This window comes from Pseudopodoces humilis, chromosome 21, assembly GCF_049639895.1.
Source record: "Pseudopodoces humilis isolate 2021_Gansu_Grassland_sample_001 chromosome 21, ASM4963989v1, whole genome shotgun sequence".
Classification (NCBI taxonomy): Eukaryota; Metazoa; Chordata; class Aves; order Passeriformes; family Paridae; genus Pseudopodoces; species Pseudopodoces humilis.
This window is the reverse complement of record NC_142220.1, coordinates 6,676,414-6,698,591: the sequence shown is the minus strand read 5'-3', so window position 1 is coordinate 6,698,591 and position 22,178 is coordinate 6,676,414. Positions and strand designations below refer to the sequence as shown.

The 22,178-nt window shown below is 44.2% G+C and overlaps 1 protein-coding gene across 6 annotated transcripts in view; it reads right to left on the bottom strand.

The window, feature by feature from the left end:
* Positions 1-2,001: 2,001 nt before the first annotated feature.
* The window catches only part of LLGL2 (LLGL scribble cell polarity complex component 2), a 33,023-nt gene continuing 12,846 nt past the window's right edge, over positions 2,002-22,178 (bottom strand). For 2 of the 6 annotated variants that reach the window (XM_088065475.1, XM_088065476.1), the window contains exons 3-27: positions 21,475-21,572; positions 20,395-20,476; positions 19,020-19,135; positions 18,333-18,491; positions 17,436-17,598; positions 17,129-17,261; positions 16,296-16,350; positions 15,961-16,115; positions 12,439-12,656; positions 11,886-11,953; positions 10,767-10,920; positions 10,565-10,669; positions 9,477-9,769; positions 9,065-9,218; positions 8,618-8,789; positions 7,827-7,943; positions 7,160-7,326; positions 6,245-6,509; positions 5,386-5,536; positions 4,803-4,840; positions 4,307-4,354; positions 3,745-3,787; positions 3,456-3,510; positions 2,972-3,033; positions 2,002-2,617 (exon numbers count right to left, since the gene is read on the bottom strand). In XM_088065475.1, coding sequence (XP_087921601.1) covers positions 2,980-3,033; positions 3,456-3,510; positions 3,745-3,787; positions 4,307-4,354; positions 4,803-4,840; positions 5,386-5,536; positions 6,245-6,509; positions 7,160-7,326; positions 7,827-7,943; positions 8,618-8,789; positions 9,065-9,218; positions 9,477-9,769; positions 10,565-10,669; positions 10,767-10,920; positions 11,886-11,953; positions 12,439-12,656; positions 15,961-16,115; positions 16,296-16,350; positions 17,129-17,261; positions 17,436-17,598; positions 18,333-18,491; positions 19,020-19,135; positions 20,395-20,476; positions 21,475-21,572 — 3,063 coding nt within the window. In that variant the 3' untranslated portion in view covers positions 2,002-2,617; positions 2,972-2,979. The remainder of the gene's footprint in view (positions 2,618-2,971; positions 3,034-3,455; positions 3,511-3,744; positions 3,788-4,306; positions 4,355-4,802; positions 4,841-5,385; positions 5,537-6,244; positions 6,510-7,159; positions 7,327-7,826; positions 7,944-8,617; positions 8,790-9,064; positions 9,219-9,476; positions 9,770-10,564; positions 10,670-10,766; positions 10,921-11,885; positions 11,954-12,438; positions 12,657-15,960; positions 16,116-16,295; positions 16,351-17,128; positions 17,262-17,435; positions 17,599-18,332; positions 18,492-19,019; positions 19,136-20,394; positions 20,477-21,474; positions 21,573-22,178) is intronic. The other 4 variants (XM_088065477.1, XM_088065479.1, XM_014255920.2 and 1 more) reach the window with 4 other exon arrangements.

Here is a 22,178-nt window from a genome sequence, read left to right as displayed (position 1 = left end):
TAAGGGCCAATGAGCCCTCGGAGTGCTTCCAAGCATTAAAGCATTAGCTCTTGGAGAGGGCCAGCAAACTTCTATCAGATCCCAGACAAAGGGTTCAAGTGAAAAGTAGAGGTAGGCACAGAATTCAAGGGGTTTGGCAGCAGCTGAATCCTCTGATCAGAAGCAGGCCATTATTTTTAGTGTCAGCTGAGGGGCAGGCTAAGAGCAACCACAAGGCTCAGAAGGCAGTTCCTGAAAGGAAGAGATGAAGAGGGACTTTTTTTTCCCCCACTACCTTCAAAAGCTGCTTATATTCATTCACTGAAGGCTCCACCCTTCGTGATCATCTCATCCCATCACCAATTTTACTTACTGCTCATTTTCTGACAGCACAAATAATACACCCTATTTCTGTCACAAGCCCTTCCATCCCTTCCTGCTCAACTCAGAACACAACTGAAAGCACAATTAATGAGTTCCAGTCTTGCTCTGCTTTGTCCCTTTGCAATTTCTCCTGTATTTTAAGCATAGGAATTCTAAAAGGATTCTTAAGTCTCTGCCCACAAGTCCAGGATTTCATTCCAGTGAATCCTTCAGTTCCAGAGCTCTGCTACAAAAGAAACAAATCTGCCATATATCAGCACAAATCCTAAACTACCCAATCCCATTTGAAGTCTGGCTTGTGCTTTGAGGAAAATAAGAAGCCTAGATTATTTTTTTTTCTGCTGTTGGTTTTGAATCTAAATGCACTTTAGGGTTACAAAAAGTGGTAGCATTTTTGTGACTCTCTCACTCTTACAGTGGACTTTCTGGATTTTTCAAGTTATGTGGGTGAAAATAGGGGGAAGATAATAAATTGTTTCTGCCCTTTCTGAGTAGGACTGTCACATGTCCTCCCCCAAGCCCACCAACAAATAAACACTCAGAAAATACTTTAAAATCAGTCCATCTGTGAGGAGCAGAAAAAAAGCAGCTGAGTGCACCAGGATGATGCACAGGCACAGGGTCACACCAGCTCAGAAGCTGCTGATTAAACCATCATTTCCTGTAAATTTGCAGCATCAATGCCTGGCACAAGAGGTGGAAACAGCGGGACACCTCCCTGCCAGCTTCAGTCCTGCAGCAAGGGACAAGGGAAATAATAAAGCAAATAAATATAAGGAAGTGAAAACTACTTTGGAAATGGAAACTGAAAGAGAAGTCTCTCTAAAACCTCATTAGCAATAAATTAGGTCTCAAAGGAGGTATTAATATTTCTAGAAGGAAGGGTGCCTGAAGCACCTGCTGAACAACTCTACAAGCATTTTTTCCTGCAGAATAGAATGTGCCATCCTAGTGCTGTAGGTAAGAAAGGATCCTTCAAGCCTTGCTTGGGAAGATCAAGACAGAGCCTGAAAGAAGAGGGCTTCCAAGGAGAAGTTTCCAAAGCGTGCCGTTCCCAGCAACTCAGCACCATTCCAGGAGGATTTAGTTCTTCCTCACTGGCTGTCACAGTGCTACAAGCAAATTACAGTAGAAAAATTTCAGAATACTTTGTTGTTTTTCTTAGCTGGAAAAAAAAGTGGTGTTAGGTGAGGGATAAAGGAAGGAAATTTTAAAGAGGAGCAAACTGCTCTCTGCAGTTTCACCAGCTTCAATTCCAAATCCACTGGCAGACAGCACAACAGCACTGCCAGATCAATCCTGTCTCCCTTCAGTGTTATCACCCAGGTTATTTCAGGTAAAACCAGCAATGACCTTCCAGGAACTATAATCTGAACCAGTGCCCCTTCCTGGCACCATCCCCCATCCCGTATGGGTTGCAGGATGATGACACAATCACTGCTTCTCCCACCCAACACCTTGCTTTGCCTCCAGGAGTGCTCTTTGCCCCCCATCAGCTCAGAGGGCAGCTCCATCTTCCCCCAGACATCTCTGGGTAATATAAAAGAAGCTGCTGAAGGACAGAAGAGATATGAGAGAAGACAAGGATCACAAAAGGGAATTCAGTTTTTATTTACAAAAAAAAAAAAAAAAGCGCAATGTAGTGTTGAAACAAAAATCAAATTCAATTAGTCTTCCTCGATTTAAATGGCTACAAAAATAGATTCTACCCAAATCCATAAAGCCAGTTAACAGTACCATAACAAACAAATCCCAAAATTACTCATTCAGATACCACATACAGCAGTCACAGGGATCTAGCATATATTACTTAATGTTTTCTTTCTTAAAGTAAATTTCTAAATGTTTCTGTTAAAACCCATAAGATTTTTAAAAAATGTACAAAAAATAATTGTTGGAGGTAACAGTGTGCGTTTATTAAAATCCTGCACCAAGGCAGTAAAACATTTATAATTTAAAACCCAGCCCAGTAGAAAAGAGAAATGTGCAAACATTTGAATGTTATATGTACTCAGAGGCTTGTGGTACATCAGACCTGGCATTCACTGCTGTCCTAAAGCAAGGCAGGCTCCAGCAGGAGAGGTCTCCAAGAGGCACTAAAGGGGAGGCAGAGGCAGAAGCACACGAGCTGCAGCTCCCCAGTCTGGCTGCTGGGAGCACTGGTGCCTTCTCCCCAGGGACGGTTTGCCCAGTCAGTAGTGTTATGGCACTCGATCCAATGCCAGGAAGTCCTCGATGAGTTCTGGTCAATCTGCTGTAGGAGGGAAGAATGCAAAAGCCATTTGAAAAGGCAGGCATTGAAAGCTTAATGAGAGCTAATGAGCTGATACACTTAGATTGCTGCTGGGAGCTCTGGCTACTTCACCAGTTCACTTTGATAAGGGTAAGAGTCAGAAGCCTTCAAAGGATTTTTAGCTCTTCCTTTACCACTGGTGTAGCACATAAGGTGCTGAATAATGCTCACACACCACTCAGCCAGCAGATTCCCACCCTGAAAATTCAGGTCAGAGTTCTTCACAAAGCATTTAAATAAGCTGAAGCTTATGAAGAAATTTCATTCTACTTTATGCTTCCTTTGGCTGCCTCAAATATCTTTAGCCTCACCTACCTCCTCCATTACTTAGTCCATGTCCTAGCTGACTTCTTGCCAAATTTCTTTCTGCATAGCTTCTGCAATGACACAAGAAAAGAGGAGATTATTGCAATGCAGTCTCATCCCATCCACTCCCAGATGCTGACAGAAGACCAGGATGAGGTAGTGTCCAGAGGAAGTGCACAGAGCAGAGCATGTCAGGCAATCACTGATCCTTCCACACCAGCAGTTACCAATCCCACCAAGCTTCCTGCATCCTTTGCACACAGTAGTCCTTTGCCTACACTTGGTAGCCCCTGACCGTTCCAGGGAGATGAGATAAAGCCCCGCAGCCGTGGTGGTAGCTCAGCTCTATTGTACAGACAGAATGGGAGCAGAGACACTGAACACATCCAAGGGACAGTGTCAAGCCAGGATTAAAACTCCAGAGTCCCATCCTTGACCAACTAAGCCCGTGTGGCCTGCCCTTAGATCAGTATGGGTTGACACAAATAGAAACCTGTATGCGAATACTCAGAGTCCTGTTCCTTGGGGATGAGGGAATGTGATCTCTCCTGCTTTTCGGAGAGAAAGAGACAAAGCATTATTCATAAAAAAAACGTCAAGGGACAGCATGTGAAAGAGAACCTGTCTCTCATTATTGCCCTTTGGTAGCTTGTGGGATGCACACGTGACCAGATTCCAGCAGAAGGATCCCTGCCATCAAGTGGGCACCCCCCTGCTGTCACCTCGAGCTGCCCTCCCCTGCCAGCCCCAGCCATCAGGAAGAGAAGTTGGTTGATACTCACCCTCTGCCCCCCTCCAGAGTACTCTGGATCTCCTTCAGCACTTCTGGAAAGCAGAGGGTTAAAGCAGTGAGCCAAACCAGCAGGGATCTGCTTTCAGGCAGCTGCCTGACCACATTCCACCTCCCCACTTAACAGCCTCCAGAACCTGCCTCCCACAGCTCAGAGGTCAGTCCTTAGATCATCACTGCCTCTTCAACCAGGTTTTACTGGGCAGGCTGGCACACAGGACTGAAGCAGTCATTTGCCAGAAGAAACGTTGCCAATCCCTGTGTAGCAGAGCCCAAAAGGAACTGTCTGTTCCAGCTGTCATCTTACACAAGTCCTACTGGAAATAAAGATCCTTCTCTTATCTCAGCAGGGGAATGCAGCTCTGCAGAACAACCCCTGCCCGAGGGCATGGCTATCTCTCCAGCCCCTCATTTCTGGAGATTCAAGAAAACCCACCATTTCTACCAGTAACTACAGATCCCTTGGAATTGAAATCCACAAAATTCCCAGCAGCTGTCTTCTTTTCCCACCCAGAAAGGCACCTTCCCTCTCAGCAGCAAGACTTCTCACTCACTTTCATCATTGAGTAAGGCATGTTCCATCAGCCTCCCAGATTTCCTTTCTAAAAAAGAGTAGGAAGAAAATCTTTTACCTAACAGTATTTTCCTGAAATAAGTGCAGTTTTGGAGAAATGCACAATGGGATGGATTTTTTCCCCATGTTAACTACTTTTCAACTTTACTGAATGCTTCACAACTAATCCTTAAAGTCTCTCACACACTCAACTGGGGTTTTTTTCAGCAATAGTAGTTTGGGTAACAGAAAATCTAAGTAAGTTCAGACCTTTCCTCCAGCAAAAACTCTATTCTATCCTTTAAGGGAACCTTCTACATGCAACTTACTTCAGAGCTATCACCTGAAATACAATCCAGGCAGGCCACAATGTTTTCTGCACATCCCTCCTTATTTTTCCCTTTCTTGGGTAGAAAATATCAACTGTAGCAATAGGAAAGACATTTTGAGGTTTACACATACCATGCTATCCTCAGTACACTTATTTTTTCACTTACCATCTTCTCCACAGTCACCTGGACTCTTTCCTGGTCCCCTAAAAAAGGAAAGGAGGCAGAAAATGATTACTGATGCTGAGGAACAGGGGTGCAGAGAATTCCTGTGTGTTCTTGGCAGCTACAAGAGGTCCCAGTGTACATCAACTAAATGGTTTGCTGAGTGTAGGAAGGGTTTCACCACATGCTGGTGACGTAGAAGTCTTCAGGCACCACAGAACATTTCTAAACTCTTGGAATAAAATTCCTGTAGGATCTCTGTGAGTGTCAGATCTACTGTTACTTGCTGATGTCCCAAGAGGAGAGGAAGAACGCTGTATTTCCCTTCACAGATCAACAGCTCAGCCTCAGCACTTGGGAACAAGCAAAGCAAACCAGGGCTTGCTCTAAGTTTGTGACTCTAGCTTAGGGATAGCAGTTCCACAGCTTCCTGCTTTGTCCTACCAAATGTACTCCAAGCAGGAAAACCATCAGGGGGAAACCATCATTTCCTAATGCCAGTCCCTCTCTGGATGTTAACTCCAAAGAGGTTTTCTTTCCTCCCTACTCAGACACGGTCAGTGTGCAAGAGTGTTACAGACATTACCTGGATTTCCTTGCAGCATTCTCTGTGCCAGACTTGTGCACGTGATTGTTGCTTGTCACTTCTGGCACATCCACAACGCACCGGGGCTCCACCAACCACTTGGTGGAAAGGGAAAACCTCTCAAACTCCGATGGTGAGATCAGATAGAAACCTACAGGGGATTGGGAATTTGTAAGGGCAATTGTCAGGAAACAGTTCCAGAAACAAAGGTGATCCTAAAAAAAGAACAGATCTAGGCATGATCTATGTTTGTCAGAAAGGGTTTTCTTTTCCTTCTATCTAAGCAAGGAGGGATCATTGAGGAAGATATTAACCCAGCTCCTCACTGGTTAGCCTAGACTGTGCAATTTAGTAGCAATTTCAAGTTATGCTGAGACATAATTCTGTTCTCCTGTCCTGGTACTTGGGAAAAACATCACAGAAAGACAAAAAATGAACTGGAAAGCAGTGATCTGTCTTCAGCAGATGTTGGATCCCAGTTTTGCAATGTGAGTGCTGAAACACGGGCTTGTACAGGAGGCACAGTGGAGCCATTTCCCAGAGCCCCCTGCTTAGAGAACCATTCCCCCCACACCAGACAAGAGGAGGGTGGCCAGGTGGAATTTATCTAAGGGGCACATCCAAGCTGAAAACCACTATTCACTCCGGTATTCATTAGCAGGAATGGAATAAACTCTCTCCTACTTCTTCTAAATCATGTGTTGGTACCTGTTGGCAGCTGGTACTGCCCAGAAACACACAATGAACACATTTCTGAAATAGTCCCACATGTGTACAAAGCCAGCTAAAAAACACTAAGCTGTTTCCCATTGTCTCAAACCCACAACAAGAGGGATGATCTGGGAGGAGCCCACCTCACCTTGGCCATATTTGGTGAAGACACAGGATGCAATGCCACTCACATCCTCCTTGCGGATGCAGGGGTAGCGGATCTGCAGCTTGAGGAAGGGCAGGGAGATGATCTGGATGTCTCCCAGGTTGGTCAGCACTGCCAGGTCATTCTCGCTGTAATCATCAGTCTTGCAGCTGCCAAAGTTGGCAACTGTCACCTTCCGTACCCTGCAGCCCTCCAGGGCTGTCAGCTTGAGCTTCAGTTTGGAGCTGACCTTGGGCAACGTGAAGACCTGTCACAGAGATGAGACACTGGCACCTCTTCCTGCACAAAGGCAGCAGCAGCTCCCCAGGACATCTGCTGTTCTCTCCCTGGATAATGTCTCCATTCACAGGGAATACACACAGGTGTAACCAGAGCCAACCCCCTGCTCATGGCATGAGAATGAGTCAGCCACAGGCAGTGTAAGAATTTCTGTTCTGACATCAGTTTTACCCTTCAGGCTGTAACTGCACTTCCCTAGTTTTTTGAAACTCTTCCCCTATTTGGCTACAAATTAATAAAGAAAGAGAACAGAGTTTGAGTTAGTGTGCAAAACAAGAAACTTTCAAGTTACTTCAAAAAATACCTACAAATTTCTGCTTCTGCACTAACAACAGAAAAGCTCTTACTCAAAAGCAAAAGCTGCCTTGTCCGAAGAGAGTAATGTAATACAGGCATAACATTTTTATATTCACCATGTGCAGCACTATGCTGAACACCCAGTTTGCCAGCACACACCTGATTTATGGACTGTACTGAAGTGCTGCTCCAGGGCTGTTCTTCAGGTACAGGAGAACAAGAACTCCCAAGAGTTCTCTCTCCACTGAGCAGTGCCCAGTGCTTTAGCAGATTTCATGCACAATTCAAAGGCACCTCCCTCCCTCAATAGGTGACACTCACCTTAAACTGCTCTTCAGATACCACCAGCAGCTGGTGGCTGCCTTGCATATCAGGACTCTTGGAAAGGTCATGTGCTACTTCTAGAGGTTCTGGGAGGGGAGTGCTGCGTCCATCCAACACAAGTATCCCCACAACAGGAGCCCTGTGCATCAGCTGAATCTCTTTGGCTAGACAGGCAAGATAAGGAGGAAAAACAAACAGAAAAAACAAATAGGAGTCTAGTCAGAAACACTGTTAGAAACTCATTCACATCCTCTCAGCGCTGGAGACCTATATACTGTGGTTATAGAGATGCTGCCTAAAAAGATTTGGTAAATGAAGGGCATTAGGGCATTCTGACTGGACTGATGAAACCATTGTCACATAAAGACAACAGGCCCAGCTGTCAGAACAACAGACATGTGCAGTGAGAGTTGATGGCAAACTTCAGTGACAGCTGACACAAATTTACATTTCTCAAGTGAGTTGGAAATGAGGTTGAGGCACATCAAGCAGTGCTGGAGCTCCAGTTCAGCTGTTGCAGCGAGCATTGCTTAGCTCAGACACTGCCACACTTGGCTCCAGTCACTGATAAACAGCACTACTTGAGCGACCCTGCTTTTCTGGCCACAACTCCTGTGAGTGATGGCTCAGACCCAGCAGAACCCTGCTTTCACGAAGCACTTACCCTGCTCTGCCCTCACAGGCTCATCCATCCTCCTCTCAGCTGGAGGAACACGTAAACAAAAAGCATAGACTGTCCCTCCATTGGTGCCAGCCCACAGGGATGGGCAGTGCCGGGAGCCTGCAGTGACAAAAAAGCCCATGAGCAAGGCACCATCCATGACATAACAGCTTTCCCTGGCTAGACAAAACCTCCCTCTGTTTGCACCCTAAATAACTCTATATTAGGGGAGACCTGCCAGGCAAACTGCAAGTTCTTAACATTCTTTTCCCAACACATGTCCACCAGCAGCCCTTAGAAAAGGCATTGCATGTGAGCAAAGGCAAAAGTACCACTACATGAACTACAATTGCAATGTCCAGTTTTCACACATTTATATCACAGATGAGCAGAGTAAATTTGTGCATGCTATCAGTTTGGGCTCTGATCCACAACCAGCCACCACCTTCACCAAAATTAAAAGTCTCTAGCAGAGACAGGGGTGAACTTCAGAGCAATAAGAGAAGGAAAAGTTTATACTAAAAAGTCAGATGCAAATCCAGCATGTTTGAAAATGATACATAAAGACTTGATTCAGAGATGAACTGCCACTTGCCTTGGATTAGCCAGCAGCCCAGAATGGCTAAATAACAATTCTATATGACAACATATGCTCTTGTTCTATATTGGTTTTCCAGCACAGCACAAAGTAGGACACAGGAGGTGCTGAGTTTTCCTGGCAGTAAATCCTAATACACTCCTTGGCAGAAGTAAAAACCCATTTGGAAGAAGAGAGAGATGCTTTTCCTACTCACTGTCTCTCAGGAAGGTATCAGCAAAATACAAGGTTCGCACAAAGCCAGTGAAAGAGTCTTCTGCTGAGCGTGCTTCGATCTTGCGCTGGACTGGAGCCAGTTCCATCTCCTGCAACGCATCCTGGTCAAACCTGGCATTTGCTTCTTGCACCTTTGCAGGTGAGGAGACACTCTGTCAGTCAGGGATAGACACAGCAGGGAGAGAGAGGGAGCGTGGAAGCAATAGAAAGGCACAGCAGAGTCACACCAGTGAACTTGTAATCTGAACTGATCTTCTGTAAAAATGTGCCTGTTTTTATCTAACAGAGCAACATCAGAAATCACCATTTTCCCCTCCTACCAAGAGCTACTGGTTTGATAGCAGGGCTGAGACCACCTCCTGCTCTAGGCAGTCTCAGCAGCCTCCAAGCTGCAAACAGACAGACCCCAAAAAGGTGAATGTCTCACCTCTGAGGAATTCCCACCACCGCCTCGTCGCTTCCTACTGGACACGCGGCTTCTTCTGATCCGCCGGAAGGACTGACGGAGGGACTTCTTCAAGGACTTCACCCGAGACAGGGGACCTTCTAAGGCCAGCTGGTCACTGGGATGCAGTGTGCACCTGGGAAGAGGGAGACAGTAGCCACGTGGTCACCTTCTAGTGGGTGACAATCACTCCCAGGAATACAACAGCATACACACAAATGCTGAAACACACTTATATATTCTGGAAGATCTTCAAGGATAGAGAAAAAAGAAGCAGAGCTTCTTGCTACTATGACAGCTCTTGAGAAATCACTTCTCACATCTTGCTTTGTTAGTAATTCCAGGTCATCATTAACATAAGGTACCACACACCCCCTGGAAAGATAAAACTTACTTGACAAAGACCAGTCGCTTCTGCTGATGGTCAAAAAGCCCAAACCCATGACTGGTACCAAAGGCCACAAGCTTCCACTCCGAGTGCAGGGCCAAAGAGGTGACCACAGCTGGTGGGTGGCATTGGACAAGGACAAAAGGCTGAAAACCAGCTTCAAATCGAACAGGCCCATCTCGAGTTTTTAGCTTCTCGTGACCTTTCCATCGATAGCCCTCTTGGTCCTGCAGGAGATCTGCTTCAGCATGGTCCACCACATGTTCTGCATCCTCATCATTCAGTTCCATCACCAGCACCTGGAAGAAAGAGAACAACCTTTAGTACAGCTTTTGCTGTGCAGGCAGATCTCCAAACTGCAGCCTTTCCCTACAGCTGCTAAACTACAACACCTCTCAGGACATATAAATAACAGCAGATAATGTCTAAAATACCAACTAGAGAAAACAGAAAACCCCAGAATAATTTGGGTTAGAAGGCACCTTAAAGATCACCTAGTCCTAACCCCTGCCAGGCACAGACACACCTTTTCTGCTCAGAGTTCCATCCTACCTGGCCTTAAACACTTTCAGGGATGGGACATCCACAACTCCTCCAGGCAACCTGTTACAGTGCCTCACCAACCTCATAGTAAAGAAGTTCTTCCTATCTAACATCTAATCTAAACCAGCTCTTTGTCAGTTTGAAGCTACTCCCCCTTGTTCTGTCACTCCAGGACCTTGGAAATAGTCTCTACCCATGCTTCTTGTAGGCTCTTTTCAAGTACCAGAAGGCTGAAATTAGGTGACCCCAAACCTTCCCCTCTCCAGGCTGAATGATCCCAATTCTCTCAACCTTTCCTCACAGCAGAGCTGCTCCATCCCTCTAATCAACTTGGCCTCCTCTGGATTCACTCCACCAGCTCCATGGCCTTGCTGTACTGGATACAGTGCTCCAGGTGGGGCCTCACCAGAGCGGTGTCTCATGAAGCATTTCCAGAAAACAGATAAATTTACCATAAGATAAATAAGCATTTCAAATTTTAGCAGATCTCCAGATTAGACTGAAACCTGCACTGAAAACCATGTTTATGTTGATTGTTCATATTCCAGTACCTGTCCTGCTGTACCAGCTACAGCCAAGTATCCACTGTATTTACACAGGTAGATCTTCTGGATCCCAAGTCTTGGATCATCACTGTAAGGATCGAAGGTACCAACCTAGGCAAGAGAACAGGAAGGGGCTGGTCTTTAACTGGGGCAGGAATGAGAACACCCCAGGTTTTCAGGATGTTTCTACAAGCAGCAGCTCTCTTACCTTGCGGAGTGGAGGCCATTCGTCCTCCCCCAGGGTGTTCATGTTGTCATTGGGATCAGCATCTGTGAGGAACACTCTCACTGTGCTCAGCTTATAAAGGAGGTGCAAGCAGACACCAGAGGCATCCCAAAACCTCACTGTGCCATCCTCATGCCTGGAGGGGAAGATACAGGAGCATACATCACACAGGAGAACAGCACGTGGAGGGGTAAAACAGAGGGGAAAATACAGAACCAGAAAAAACGAACCACAAAGAGAAAGATTTTTGGCTACTTGTGTATTTTTTGTGGTTTTTTGGTTTTGTTTTGTTTTAGGTTGTTGGGGTTTTTTTAATCCAGGTGTTCTTGGTGATCTGACACCATTATGTTAATTTAAGATTATGTCAAAAAGACATGGAAAAGGCAAAAAGCTTAGCATATGGAAGGAAAAACTCATCCAGGCAAAATTACTGTTACTGCCAGGGAAGGGAAAAAATAAAATAAAATTTAAAAAAGTCAAGCTTTAATCTTAGGTGTCCAGGTGAAAATTTGCAACACTCTTCCAACACAAGGGTTGGAGCTTCTAACATGCTCCATCAAAGACGAAATCTGAGGAATAGCCCACTGAAACTCTCAAAAGTGCTTTGAAAAGAAAATGGTACATTTTTAGGCAATGAGACAAGCTCTTGCTAGCTACTTCCACCTCTTAGCTAGATCTGTTCCTGCTGATCAAAGCAGACAGGAGTCCAAGCTAACCTCTATTTTAAGATTCAGAGTGTAAGGTAGAGGGAAAAATGCTTCAAAACATGAAAGATTAAGCTCCACTTTTACACTGCTGCCCTTGAACCAGGCTGGATTAGTGCCTGCACTCCTACACACTTTGAGAGTAGGGGGAATGGATAACACATCAAAACTAAAAATCAGCCACTTTCTGGTTTATCTGTGGACATCGTGACCTGTTTGCTCAGAAGCAGCAAAATAAATTTGCTTTACAAAGCCAGCAGCACAGCTACACTAAAGCTGCAGTCTCTGCCCTAAAAGATGTGCAGACTTTAACTCCCCAGAAAAATCTCAGTCAGTCAGAAAAGGGGAACTGGAACTGGAAAAGGCTCCCTGATGGTTCTCAGGTCAGTATACCCACCCTGTAAGCAGCAAGTCCCTCTGTGGAGGATCTGGAGCGATGTTGGTGCCACCATCAATTGGCCACGGCTACAAATACAGTAAGAGAAGTGTGTGACTGCCTAGGCAGTGACAGTGCGGAGAGAATATAAAGTCAGCAGGAGGGCATGAACTCCAGTGCAAGTGGGAGTGAAACAGTCCATGCTGTCAGCTTTTGTTTGGATTAGATGTTCCCATTCTGACACCAACTGTGTCTTTTAGAAGGCATTCTACACATTTCCCCAAGAAGCTTCAAGCTTTTACATGAGAACTTTGTTACCCTTGACGGCTGGGAACACTCAGACTTCTCCTCTGGCTTGTCAAAGCTTAAAAAAATATCACACTTTAATTACCCAGTTTAATTGTACTGGTGGTGCTTTGGGAAAAGCCTCTCTCAATCCTGTTAAGAGGCAGGACAGTGTCTGGTGGGGCTGAACCCTCTGCAGATCATCAGCAACACAGACCACCCACACCCTGGGCAGTCACACTGACCTAAACACAGGAGGACACACGGGGGGGACACACAGCTGCCATACCATACTGGAGTAGTGAATGTTCTGCTTGCTCCCAGCGCTGATAATGCGCTCCCAGAGTTTCAGTGGGATGTTGGAGACGTGGTGAGAGCAGGTGATGGCTGAGCAGTGCAGGGAGGCCAGGTATGGAGGGTGCACTGCTGGCCAGCCTGCACTTTTCAAGTCTATGACCACGAGCTCTTCCTCTGCCAGCACCACCAGGGCAGCGGGGTCTTCGAACTCTGCAGAAACAACGTTTACTGAAGCTGACAAAACTGACTGTCCAAGGTCAGTGCAAACAAGCTTCCTGTAAGGCTGCTTTGAAAACTGTAATCACACAGCTCCACATCAACATTTTTGTTGGAAAAAACCTTAAATGCTTCTGTCTTAAGTGGGCCTACTGAGTATGAATGGATCTGAAGATACTCACAGATTTACTGCAAATTTGTGTTTCTTTACATCACTCCTGGGACTGTGATAGTGACTTTTAATAGATTCCATTGCAAACTAAAAAAATTTGTTAACAACAATGACTAAGTAACACAAAGTTCATACTTATTACTGTAACAGCCAGAATTCCAAAGACTTTACCTGCAGCTAATTAACAGCACTGGGTGGAAAGACATGCATACACCCAGCAGTGACCCATTTAGTGCTGTGTTAGGACCACAGTCCATCCAGGCTAAGCTGCTTAAACATGCTAATGCCTTGGGTTCTGCAGAATGTTTCTCTGCTTGAACTGACAAGTATTTACAATTCAACTCCTTTAATTTTCTCTTCTTCTCATATGTTGTGACATATCCTCTAGACTTTCTTTTTAAAGATGTGTACATCACCTAATAATTCTTATATGTATTAGGAACAGCTACAAAAGAAATATGTTAATGTAACTTGACTGGTGACATATGACACAAACAAGAATTTTAATTCTAGTTACAGTGGAAAATCTTGAGTGAAAAAAATTTAGTCTACAAGGACATTATTGCAGCAAGGTTCATGAGTCAGCCACAGCAGCAAGCTGGAAGGGAAAATCAAAACCACAGACTAATTCACAGCAGTGACAATTAAAACAGCTACAGAAATCTGAGTGAATATAAAGCTGGATTGGGGCTGATAAACAGTGAGCCATTAGCAAACTACCTAACTCAGCTTTTCTCCAACCTTTCCTCCTAAACTGTACTTTTACTTCCCTCCTTTACTTGCTTAATTACCTGGTATACACTTGCAAGAAGGCACATACCAACACTGTTCACTCAGCAAAATCAAATTCAAGTAATTAGTACTTGGCATCGTTAGTGAGGCACCCCAAGTTTCACCTTTGACTAGGCCCAGCCACAACACATCACTAATTAGTTCAGTTTCTTCATGAAAAAAATGTTTTCTATTCAGTTTTACTTTGCTTTCCTACGTACCATCATTTGCAGTTGCCCACAGGATTCCATAATAAAATAAATATCATCCCTGTATGGTAACAGCCCTGCAGTTTGCTGTTGCCAACATTAACCAGAAGTTAGTGCTCTGTTTTAACAATTTTTTCCCTGCAAAAACACACATCTGAGCTCATTTCTTATGGCAAGAATCTATTTTAAGTTGCTGAAGTAGCAGGCACAGTAGAGTTTGTCATGATTGCCATGCACTCACCCACCTCATTTAAAAAAAAAAAAGTAACAGGAAGGGCTGGCCTTTTTAAAAACTGTTTCCACAGCATATTCAGGGTAGTGGAAAGTCACCAGCTACAACCATGCTCCAATGCAGAAGCTTTGTGCTTATTAAATTAAGTGGCTTTGGTATACAATTAATACCTTGGTATTGCCATTGCAGGGAAGACTGCTTAAGGGCAAACAAGGCAAGCTACGTAGATCCACTAAGCTTAAGCAATCAGCCACAAGGAAGTTTGTCAACCACAGAAACCTCATGTTACTGTAAAAAACTTCCTCACCTAAGTGCAACAGTTTCAGGTTCCTGTAGCAGCCCCTGTCTAAACCCACCAGCAGTGGTGTTAAGGGGATAATTCAATTCTTGGGAAGTAGAAATATAAAGCCTGTTTGTTCAGTTATTTCATCCTAAAGGATTTCTAATCATATCCAGTATGTGAACTCTAAACAGTCCAACTCTGACCTAAAAACTCAGATTTCTATTTTTATATTTTTATTTTATCTCTGAGACTTTTGCTCCATCATCCAGAGTCTCCACTGACAATTTCAAAGGAAGTAAAAGGGTTTCCTTTGTTAACACCAAAAGGTACTGAACTCCAGGTACCAATCAGTACCTCAAGTTTATCAGCACTGTGAGCTTGAAGGTTTAGACCTGTAGGTTCTGCAAACTTGCAAGATGCTTATAAAGACAGTGTTGTGCAGGGAAAATCAGTAACAGACACATACAGGCACTTCTGCTCAGTTACACTGCATTTCTCTGCTCTCTTTTCAGTGACCTGAGAGGGTCTCTTAAGATCTAGGAAGAGAGGCAAGAGGGAATCCAAAAGCTGTTTCTTTCTGCCTCTTTTCCCATGACATTCCTCCCCTGGATCTGTGCTCTGCTTCCCAGAACAGGCTGGAGGATCCAACACGCACCGACAGACTCAGATGTGTAGCTGTGGCTGTCACCACCCTCCCTGGCAGGACACAGGACAAATTGGCTTGGAAACCAGTCTAGCAGGCAAATCAGAGACGAGAAAGCCTGATAAGACCCAGTAACAGAAGATTTACTTACAAGCTCCTAAAAACAATTTGCAGTTTAGTCTGATCCAGCTTCCAACACTGCACATTTCTGGAGCTTGAAATAGCATTTTATACTCAGTTACTCCAAGTTAGCCAGAAGCAAGAACTACACCAGCATTAAACAAAGAGTTCTTGGGGGAAACCCTTTACAGTTTCATGAAAAGGAAGAATGTACAGTTACTGCAGAAGTGTGGACAAGAAAGCTCTTTAACAGAAGCAAGAATCTGACAAGCTCTATACAATTCCAGGAATGAGAACTATTCAGTTTACATTCATGATCACCAGCAGTAAGGAAATTAAGTTCTCCATATACTGACCCTTGGTTCTATGTCACCCTTTGCTGATTTATTACCCAAAGCTCCAGACACAAATCCAGGTACTAATTAAAAGAAGCAGTGTCTCAGTGGGAGTAAATACTGGTTTTAATTATTAGACTCCTTTGAAGTGCTATTTTCAAACAACAATATTCAGACTCTCATTTCATGACTTGGTTATGTCAAACGTCCAGCTTAAACAGATATAAGCTTAAGAGATCTTTTCCCATTAACAGAGTAGCATAATTTATTTTTTTCTGAGGAATGTATGGCATTTGTAAGCAGTCTTTATTTACACCGGTATTTTACATTTCAGTTTTAAATGGGAACCTTTCACATCTGGACTCAAGGGTTTTTGCCAAATGAAATGATTCTGTGATTCTCTGCTGAAGTCTCAGAAACTCCCCAAAACAACTGATCTCTTTATCACATCTCCTATGCTATTTATACCAGGCAGATTTCCACACACGTACACAGCTACCCTAGTTCCTCAGTAATGCTCTTCCATCACATACCTGCAGCAGGATCTGAACTGAAGATTATGAAGAAATCTATCACTCGTGAGGTAAAGTCAAAGGCTGTTTGCTGGCTGCCGTGGATAACAGAGATACTGTGCCGGTCCCCATAGCTAGCCCGGGGCATTCCTCCTTGGAATATTATGTAAGGAAGCCTTAAGAGAAAGAAAGAGTTAAAGTGGTCTGTGCTGAAGTGAGGAGCAAGAAAAAATTTAAAGAAATGTCAAAGAAAGTTTGACAATAAGTTGTTATGATGTTATTCTAAAGGGTTCATATGGCATTGCACGCTGCACCCTTCAAACAGGTGAGAGTGAGGGAATACACTACAAACTCACCCATTTTTTGTTGTCTGCCAGTAGATCTTGGAGATGGCCTTGCAAGGAAAAGGACCTGAGAAAACAGAGTTATTTGCTACAATTCAAGAAGTACATCTTTACATCAGAAGTTGCTGATTCTGCTCCAGCCAGGTCACCTCACCCTCCACCACAAGGGGAGCCACCTAAATTAGTAGAAGCCAGCACCACCTCCCCAGGCCAAGCCACATCAGACAAGTCTTCTGGGACATACTGACCACAGAGCTCCACAGCAAAACACAGCTTAGGCTCAGGGGAAGTTCTAAACCACGCCGCTGATAGCTACCAGGGAATGGAAGTGCTGCTGGAGAAGCTTATTAACTAGAAAGGATTGCTAAAATCACAGTGATTCCTGAAACTAATATAAAGTGATAGAGATTTAGAAGCTTCTCTGCACTCAAAAGGTGAGGTCATCTCCATTTGATGGTTTCCAGCAAATCAGAAACTTAATTTAATCACTGCTCAGGTCGACAGAAAATACACTCAGCTCACTATTAATTACAGAGGATCCAAGCAACTCCTGCTGAACAGGACACCAGCTAAAACAAAGAGCTGAATCCCCAACACCCTCCTTCATAAGGGGCACTAATATTGTCAAGGCTTGCTCTCCATGTTCAGGACAGACTTCAGCAACACAAGAGTTTCAAATCCAAGAGAAAAACTGCTGAAATCCCTTAGTCCAGGCTCACAAGTTGTTCCAGAGGCACCTCTACATTTTTCTATTAAACACCTAGGGAGAACTGTGACTTGAATGCCCTACACAAGCTCAGAATGAGTTTAGACAAATATACAACAGTTAAACCTCACTTACTGACCATAAGGCACGGTGTTTTCCAGAGGCTCTGACTGCCTGCTGTCACTGGATACTGGCCACTGGGTGTAACTTCCATCAGAATGACAACTAATGAATTTACTGCCATCCCTCTGCCAGTAGAGGTTCTCCAGTTGCTGAAAAGAAAGCCATACAAATGACTGCTCTTCACAGAGCTGTTATCTCCCCAAAACAACCAGTTCTTAGTAAAAAAGCAGCTTTGTCAGGCTCTCCCTGCATGTGATTTGTCTTTAGAGCGTCAGTGAGAGCCCTTGCTGCCCTGCTGAACTGACTCTGGATTGAATCAATACCTGGCTGCCCAGGAAATGGTGTGTTGCTTTGTTATTCTGCAGGTCCCAGAGGACAATCAAGCCCCTGCTGTATCCAATTAGGATCTGGGAAGGGTTCTTGGGATGCTCCCGAAGGGCTTCCACCAGCTCACAGGATCGCCTGTTGCAGTTATCTTCTGGTATCCTGCAGGAGCAGAAGAGAAAACCAAGAGAAGCTGATTCCAGGTACAACCTGAAAGGACTGTAATAAAAGGTGTAAGAATGAGAAATTAAGTGACAAACTTAATTGTTTAAGATTGTAACTTAATACAATCTTCCCACAAATCCTTCAAGCAGCAGAAGTATCTTATGGGAGACATCACACCAGGCCTACTACATGGACGTGCACCCAGTCCCACTTTCTTCTAGGAAAGGCCAAGGTTTAAAATTAATTCCAGGACTGGATCCCAGGACTGTAAAGACAGTTTGAACCACCCACCCTATTCTCTTACAGAATAAAGGTAAAACGGAAATGTCAGCAGGAGATGCGAAATAGGACAGTTTTCAGCGGCACTCAGCAGTGACAAAAACCCCATTTGAACAAAGAAGCATCAGATCTCCTGCCAGTGGTTGAAAAAATAAATGGATAATTACAGCTAAACAAAATATTTTTTTTTCCAAAACTAAACACAAGGGCTAGGGCACAAGGCTGCAGATTCACCCCAAGTGAACATGCTGTACCTCCACAGTGACATCAGGTTGGACCAGGACAGAAATTGTTACTTAACGCACACCAGGACCAAAAGTTACTTTCATGAGAGTCAGGCAGATAAGGACAATGCTTAACACAACAGTGAGGCCCCAGTACATAATCTGGGGTGACATTTTAACAAAGGATGTGTCTGGTAATGGGATTCCACCTCTTGTTTGCTCACTCACCGCTGCAGCACGGCCTCGGGGGTGATGGTCCTGTCCTCCAGGACTCGGAACGAGGGCAGCTCCACCACGAAGATGTTGCCACTCTCTGTGCCGAGGTACAGCACTTCCCGTGAGGAATGTGGAAGCACAGCTGTTACCTGGGTGGCACTTGGTGGAGAGCTGGGGATGCAAAGAGACTCTTGTTACTGAATTTGAGAGAGTTAACAACATAACAGTGTCATTTGTTTTGGAGGCATGATTCTTTTTTAAGAAGGAAAACATCAGCTATAAGAGAAATCATGTCAGAAATTTTTGACCACTGCATGGACAAAGAACCAGACACCTTTTTTCACACAATGCTAAGTGTTCCTAAAAATAGCTCACCTAAAACTGGCAAGATCAAGTGAAAGTAAAACCACAACAGCATTTCAAAGTCTGACTTAAGGCATGGTTAGATTTACCTAACCTTAAGATTAACAGCTCCTGTACTCACAGGAGTGAATGCGTAATATTTTAAAAGATGTGACTCTTTGCAGAGCACTTTTAAAAGCTGGACTCCCATGCCCCAGCCAGCTCCTGGATGTTTTCCATGGATGCCCTTTCAATGGATTTGGAGGAGTGGCAGGCTGTAAGAACTGGACAGGCTCTAGCTTTAACAGTAGCAGAATTTTCTGGCTTGCTTATCCCCAGACCAGCTCCAAGCCTTACCCAGGTGGCCCTTTGAGGGTGAAGCGATGCTCTTCACGCAGCTCGGATGCTCCTTTATGCTGCTTCAGGCTCCAGAGGTGCAAGCTGTTATCATCCAGCAGTGTCACCAGCTGGCACTGCAAAATCACACAACTTGCTTTTTTTCAGAACACCAGTATTAAATATAACACAGTAAATTTAGCAGTAGAGTTGCTGCTGTTCATAATTCCCTGCTAAAACAGGACTGGGGAGCTGGTTCAGTTTTTTATGGCAGTGGACAAGCACTGCAGCAATGGGATTTGGGGGGTGGAGGGAGACAAGAAGTAGCCTAGAGGCTAAAAGCCCTGTTGTAAAAGCACAGGTTATCACTGAGGGGGATGACAAGTATTTAGGCTGCTGAAGAAGAAAGGCCTGTGCTGTAAAGCCCAGCCATGCAGCTGCAGGCTGTATCTCACCTCCTCCTGGCTCAGCACAGGTTTGCTGAACACACCCCAGCTTTGGGTGAGGCTGATACACTCTGCTACACCACACTCCTCACATTCTTTGTGTCCAACCTCATTCTAGAGGGTTGTGTCAGAATCCTTTTATGAGCCCAGCCCTGCTGGCTGGATGTTCAAATTGAAGCATTATACCTGCTGAAGCCACACCTGGTGCAACACTCCCCATGGGAGTTTCAGTTTATACCATTAGTTAAGCAAACAGACACTCAAAACCACCTCAAGAATTAAATCCCTCTCATAAAGAGGCCACTTGTGCTACACTGGGGGCATCAGGCAACGAAGTCTGTGACCAAGACACCAGTCTGACAGTCAAGGGAGAGTGGTTAGACAGCCACCAGACATTTGGAAAATTCTGCTTTCCTATTTTTAGAGTGTGGCAATAACTATTCAGCAATCCCCAGGAGCCATATTCAATACCCCCAAACACAAAGGAAACAAACTTAACAGCAGATGAGGTTAGGAGTGCTATTTTGAGCTCCTGAAAATAATTAAATCATCTCAGAAGCAGCTCCTGTTCTATCTGTTGTGCAGAGGAAAGACCACCCAGTCCTACTGAAAAAACAGGGACTGCAAAAGGAAAAGGAAGTTCTTGCTTCTGCAGCAGATTGCCTGAACTATCCTGGCCTTATTAGCATTCCTAGGATGTTGCTGGAGATAAATGACTAACACTTATGAACAATAAAGCTACTCTTTAGTTTAAAGCTTCTCTTTTAGTTTTACTGAGCATCTCCACAGCAACAAGCGCTGCTGAGAGCACAAAATACACTGGGATAAACATTCCCAAGCAAGCAGCATTTGAATACACTTGGTAATAGGAGCCCAGATCCCTGGAATAAAATCAACACCTGTTTAGGAGAGATCTACGCAAGTCACAGAGGTACTGAAAATGCACTTACCTGATCAGGTATGAAGTGAATCTGCATTACAGTGTTGTTTTCTTCATGTAAACCCATGAACTCCACTCCAGGAGCACCATATCTGATGAGTTGGTTGAGGATCTACAGTTTTTAAGGTGACCCACAGCTACAATTAATTGATAAGAAGCTTGCTAGCAAGCAGACAAAAAGAGATTAATTTGAAACCACATTTTACTATTGGTGGGCTGGACTGCAGAGAATCAATGCAAATTTACTTTTGATTTTACATGCTTGTAAAATTTGAAGGCTGTGCTCACTGTGGAGAACAGGGAAGTTCACATCTTCCTTCAGTATATGCAGAAGAGGTGCCTGGACCCTTTTTTTTTCCTCAGGGATGTTCAGTGGTTTCCCAGACACTACAATCCTGCTTAACTAATTTGTAACCAGGAGACAGATGGCTACTGCCTGCATGTGGAGTCCAGCCTCTGAGCACAAACACCAGCAATGAATGATTAAGCTGGCAGAGACAGCACCAACTTTTCCTTTCTGGGCTGGGTGACATGTCTGTTTTACAGCTCATCTAACTCTGCCATGAGAATCATCTCACACACACAAAATTCAGACTGGATGTCATTAGCTAAAAAAAAAAAATAAATTACCACCTTCAATGTTTAGGTCTTTAATTCCTGGATAGTCAAGAACTCAGGAAGTAGAAAGCATTTCTGACTTCAGCTTTAACCTTTGAAATAGAATTGCTTTAGGAAAAAAAAAAAAAAAAGAAAAAGGAACCCTGCCCCAAATATTTAAACAACCCTGGAATTTACAATGTGAAGGATTGTTAAACTTAGGCCAGATCTAGTCTGACCTTTTGCATAGCAAGAGCAGAGTCTTGTTTAAAATCTGCATCAGCTCAGCTTCTGTTGGAGCTGTAGCTCAGCTCTTGGAAAGATAATCCCACCCTGATCAGACCAAAATCACTCCAAATGCTGGCTAACTGTTTCAGTGTTCCAGTAACCCTTGCCTGCAAATTCATACTTAACCTAACTTTTGAAGTGTCTTCAAAGCTGCACGAATTCTGTTGATGTTAGAGAACTCTCACCCAAGATGTTCAAAGGATACAATTTGATGGCTCCTGATCGCGTCCCAATGGCCATGAGTCGGAAAAATGGGCTGTAGCCCAGGGCACTGGGCTGGTGGGGAAACCCATGTTCCACAGTCTGGGGGAGAGAAGGAACAAGGATGATCAGCAGCTTGTTTCATGTGCATTGCTGGGCAGAAAGTCAACATGGCATGGCAGTCTGAAATACAACACTTAATGGCAGCCTTTTCTGCTGAAAGGTGTTCAAACCTTTTTGATTTGCTGAACAAACAGCCTAATGATGAATGTGTGCCAAGAATCCCTGGCTCCACAGCCAAGATATCCAAAAGTATAACAGAAATGAAAGAGAAATATTCTGAAAACAGTAGCCTGAACAGCTCTTGATGTTAAGATTATAAATAACTCTGCATAAGCACAGCTTAGTCATTCAATACAACACATTCCATCACTCCACATCAGCTGCACTTCTGTAAACCAACTTCTCAGCACAATTTCAAAGTCTGACACAAATACTGTGTGCTGTAAAGTCAGCTTTATCTGTCAAATTCCTCCCAGGTCAGCCTTCCTGACCTCTTTTTGATAATTGACATGAAGAAATGGTGCAAAGCAAGGCAGAGCTATGAGTGAACATCAGTGCTCATCAAGGAAATGAAACAGATTTCCTATGAGGAGTCAAGAAAACCAATGTAATCTGTATCCATTTTCCAGAGGGAACACGAGGAGC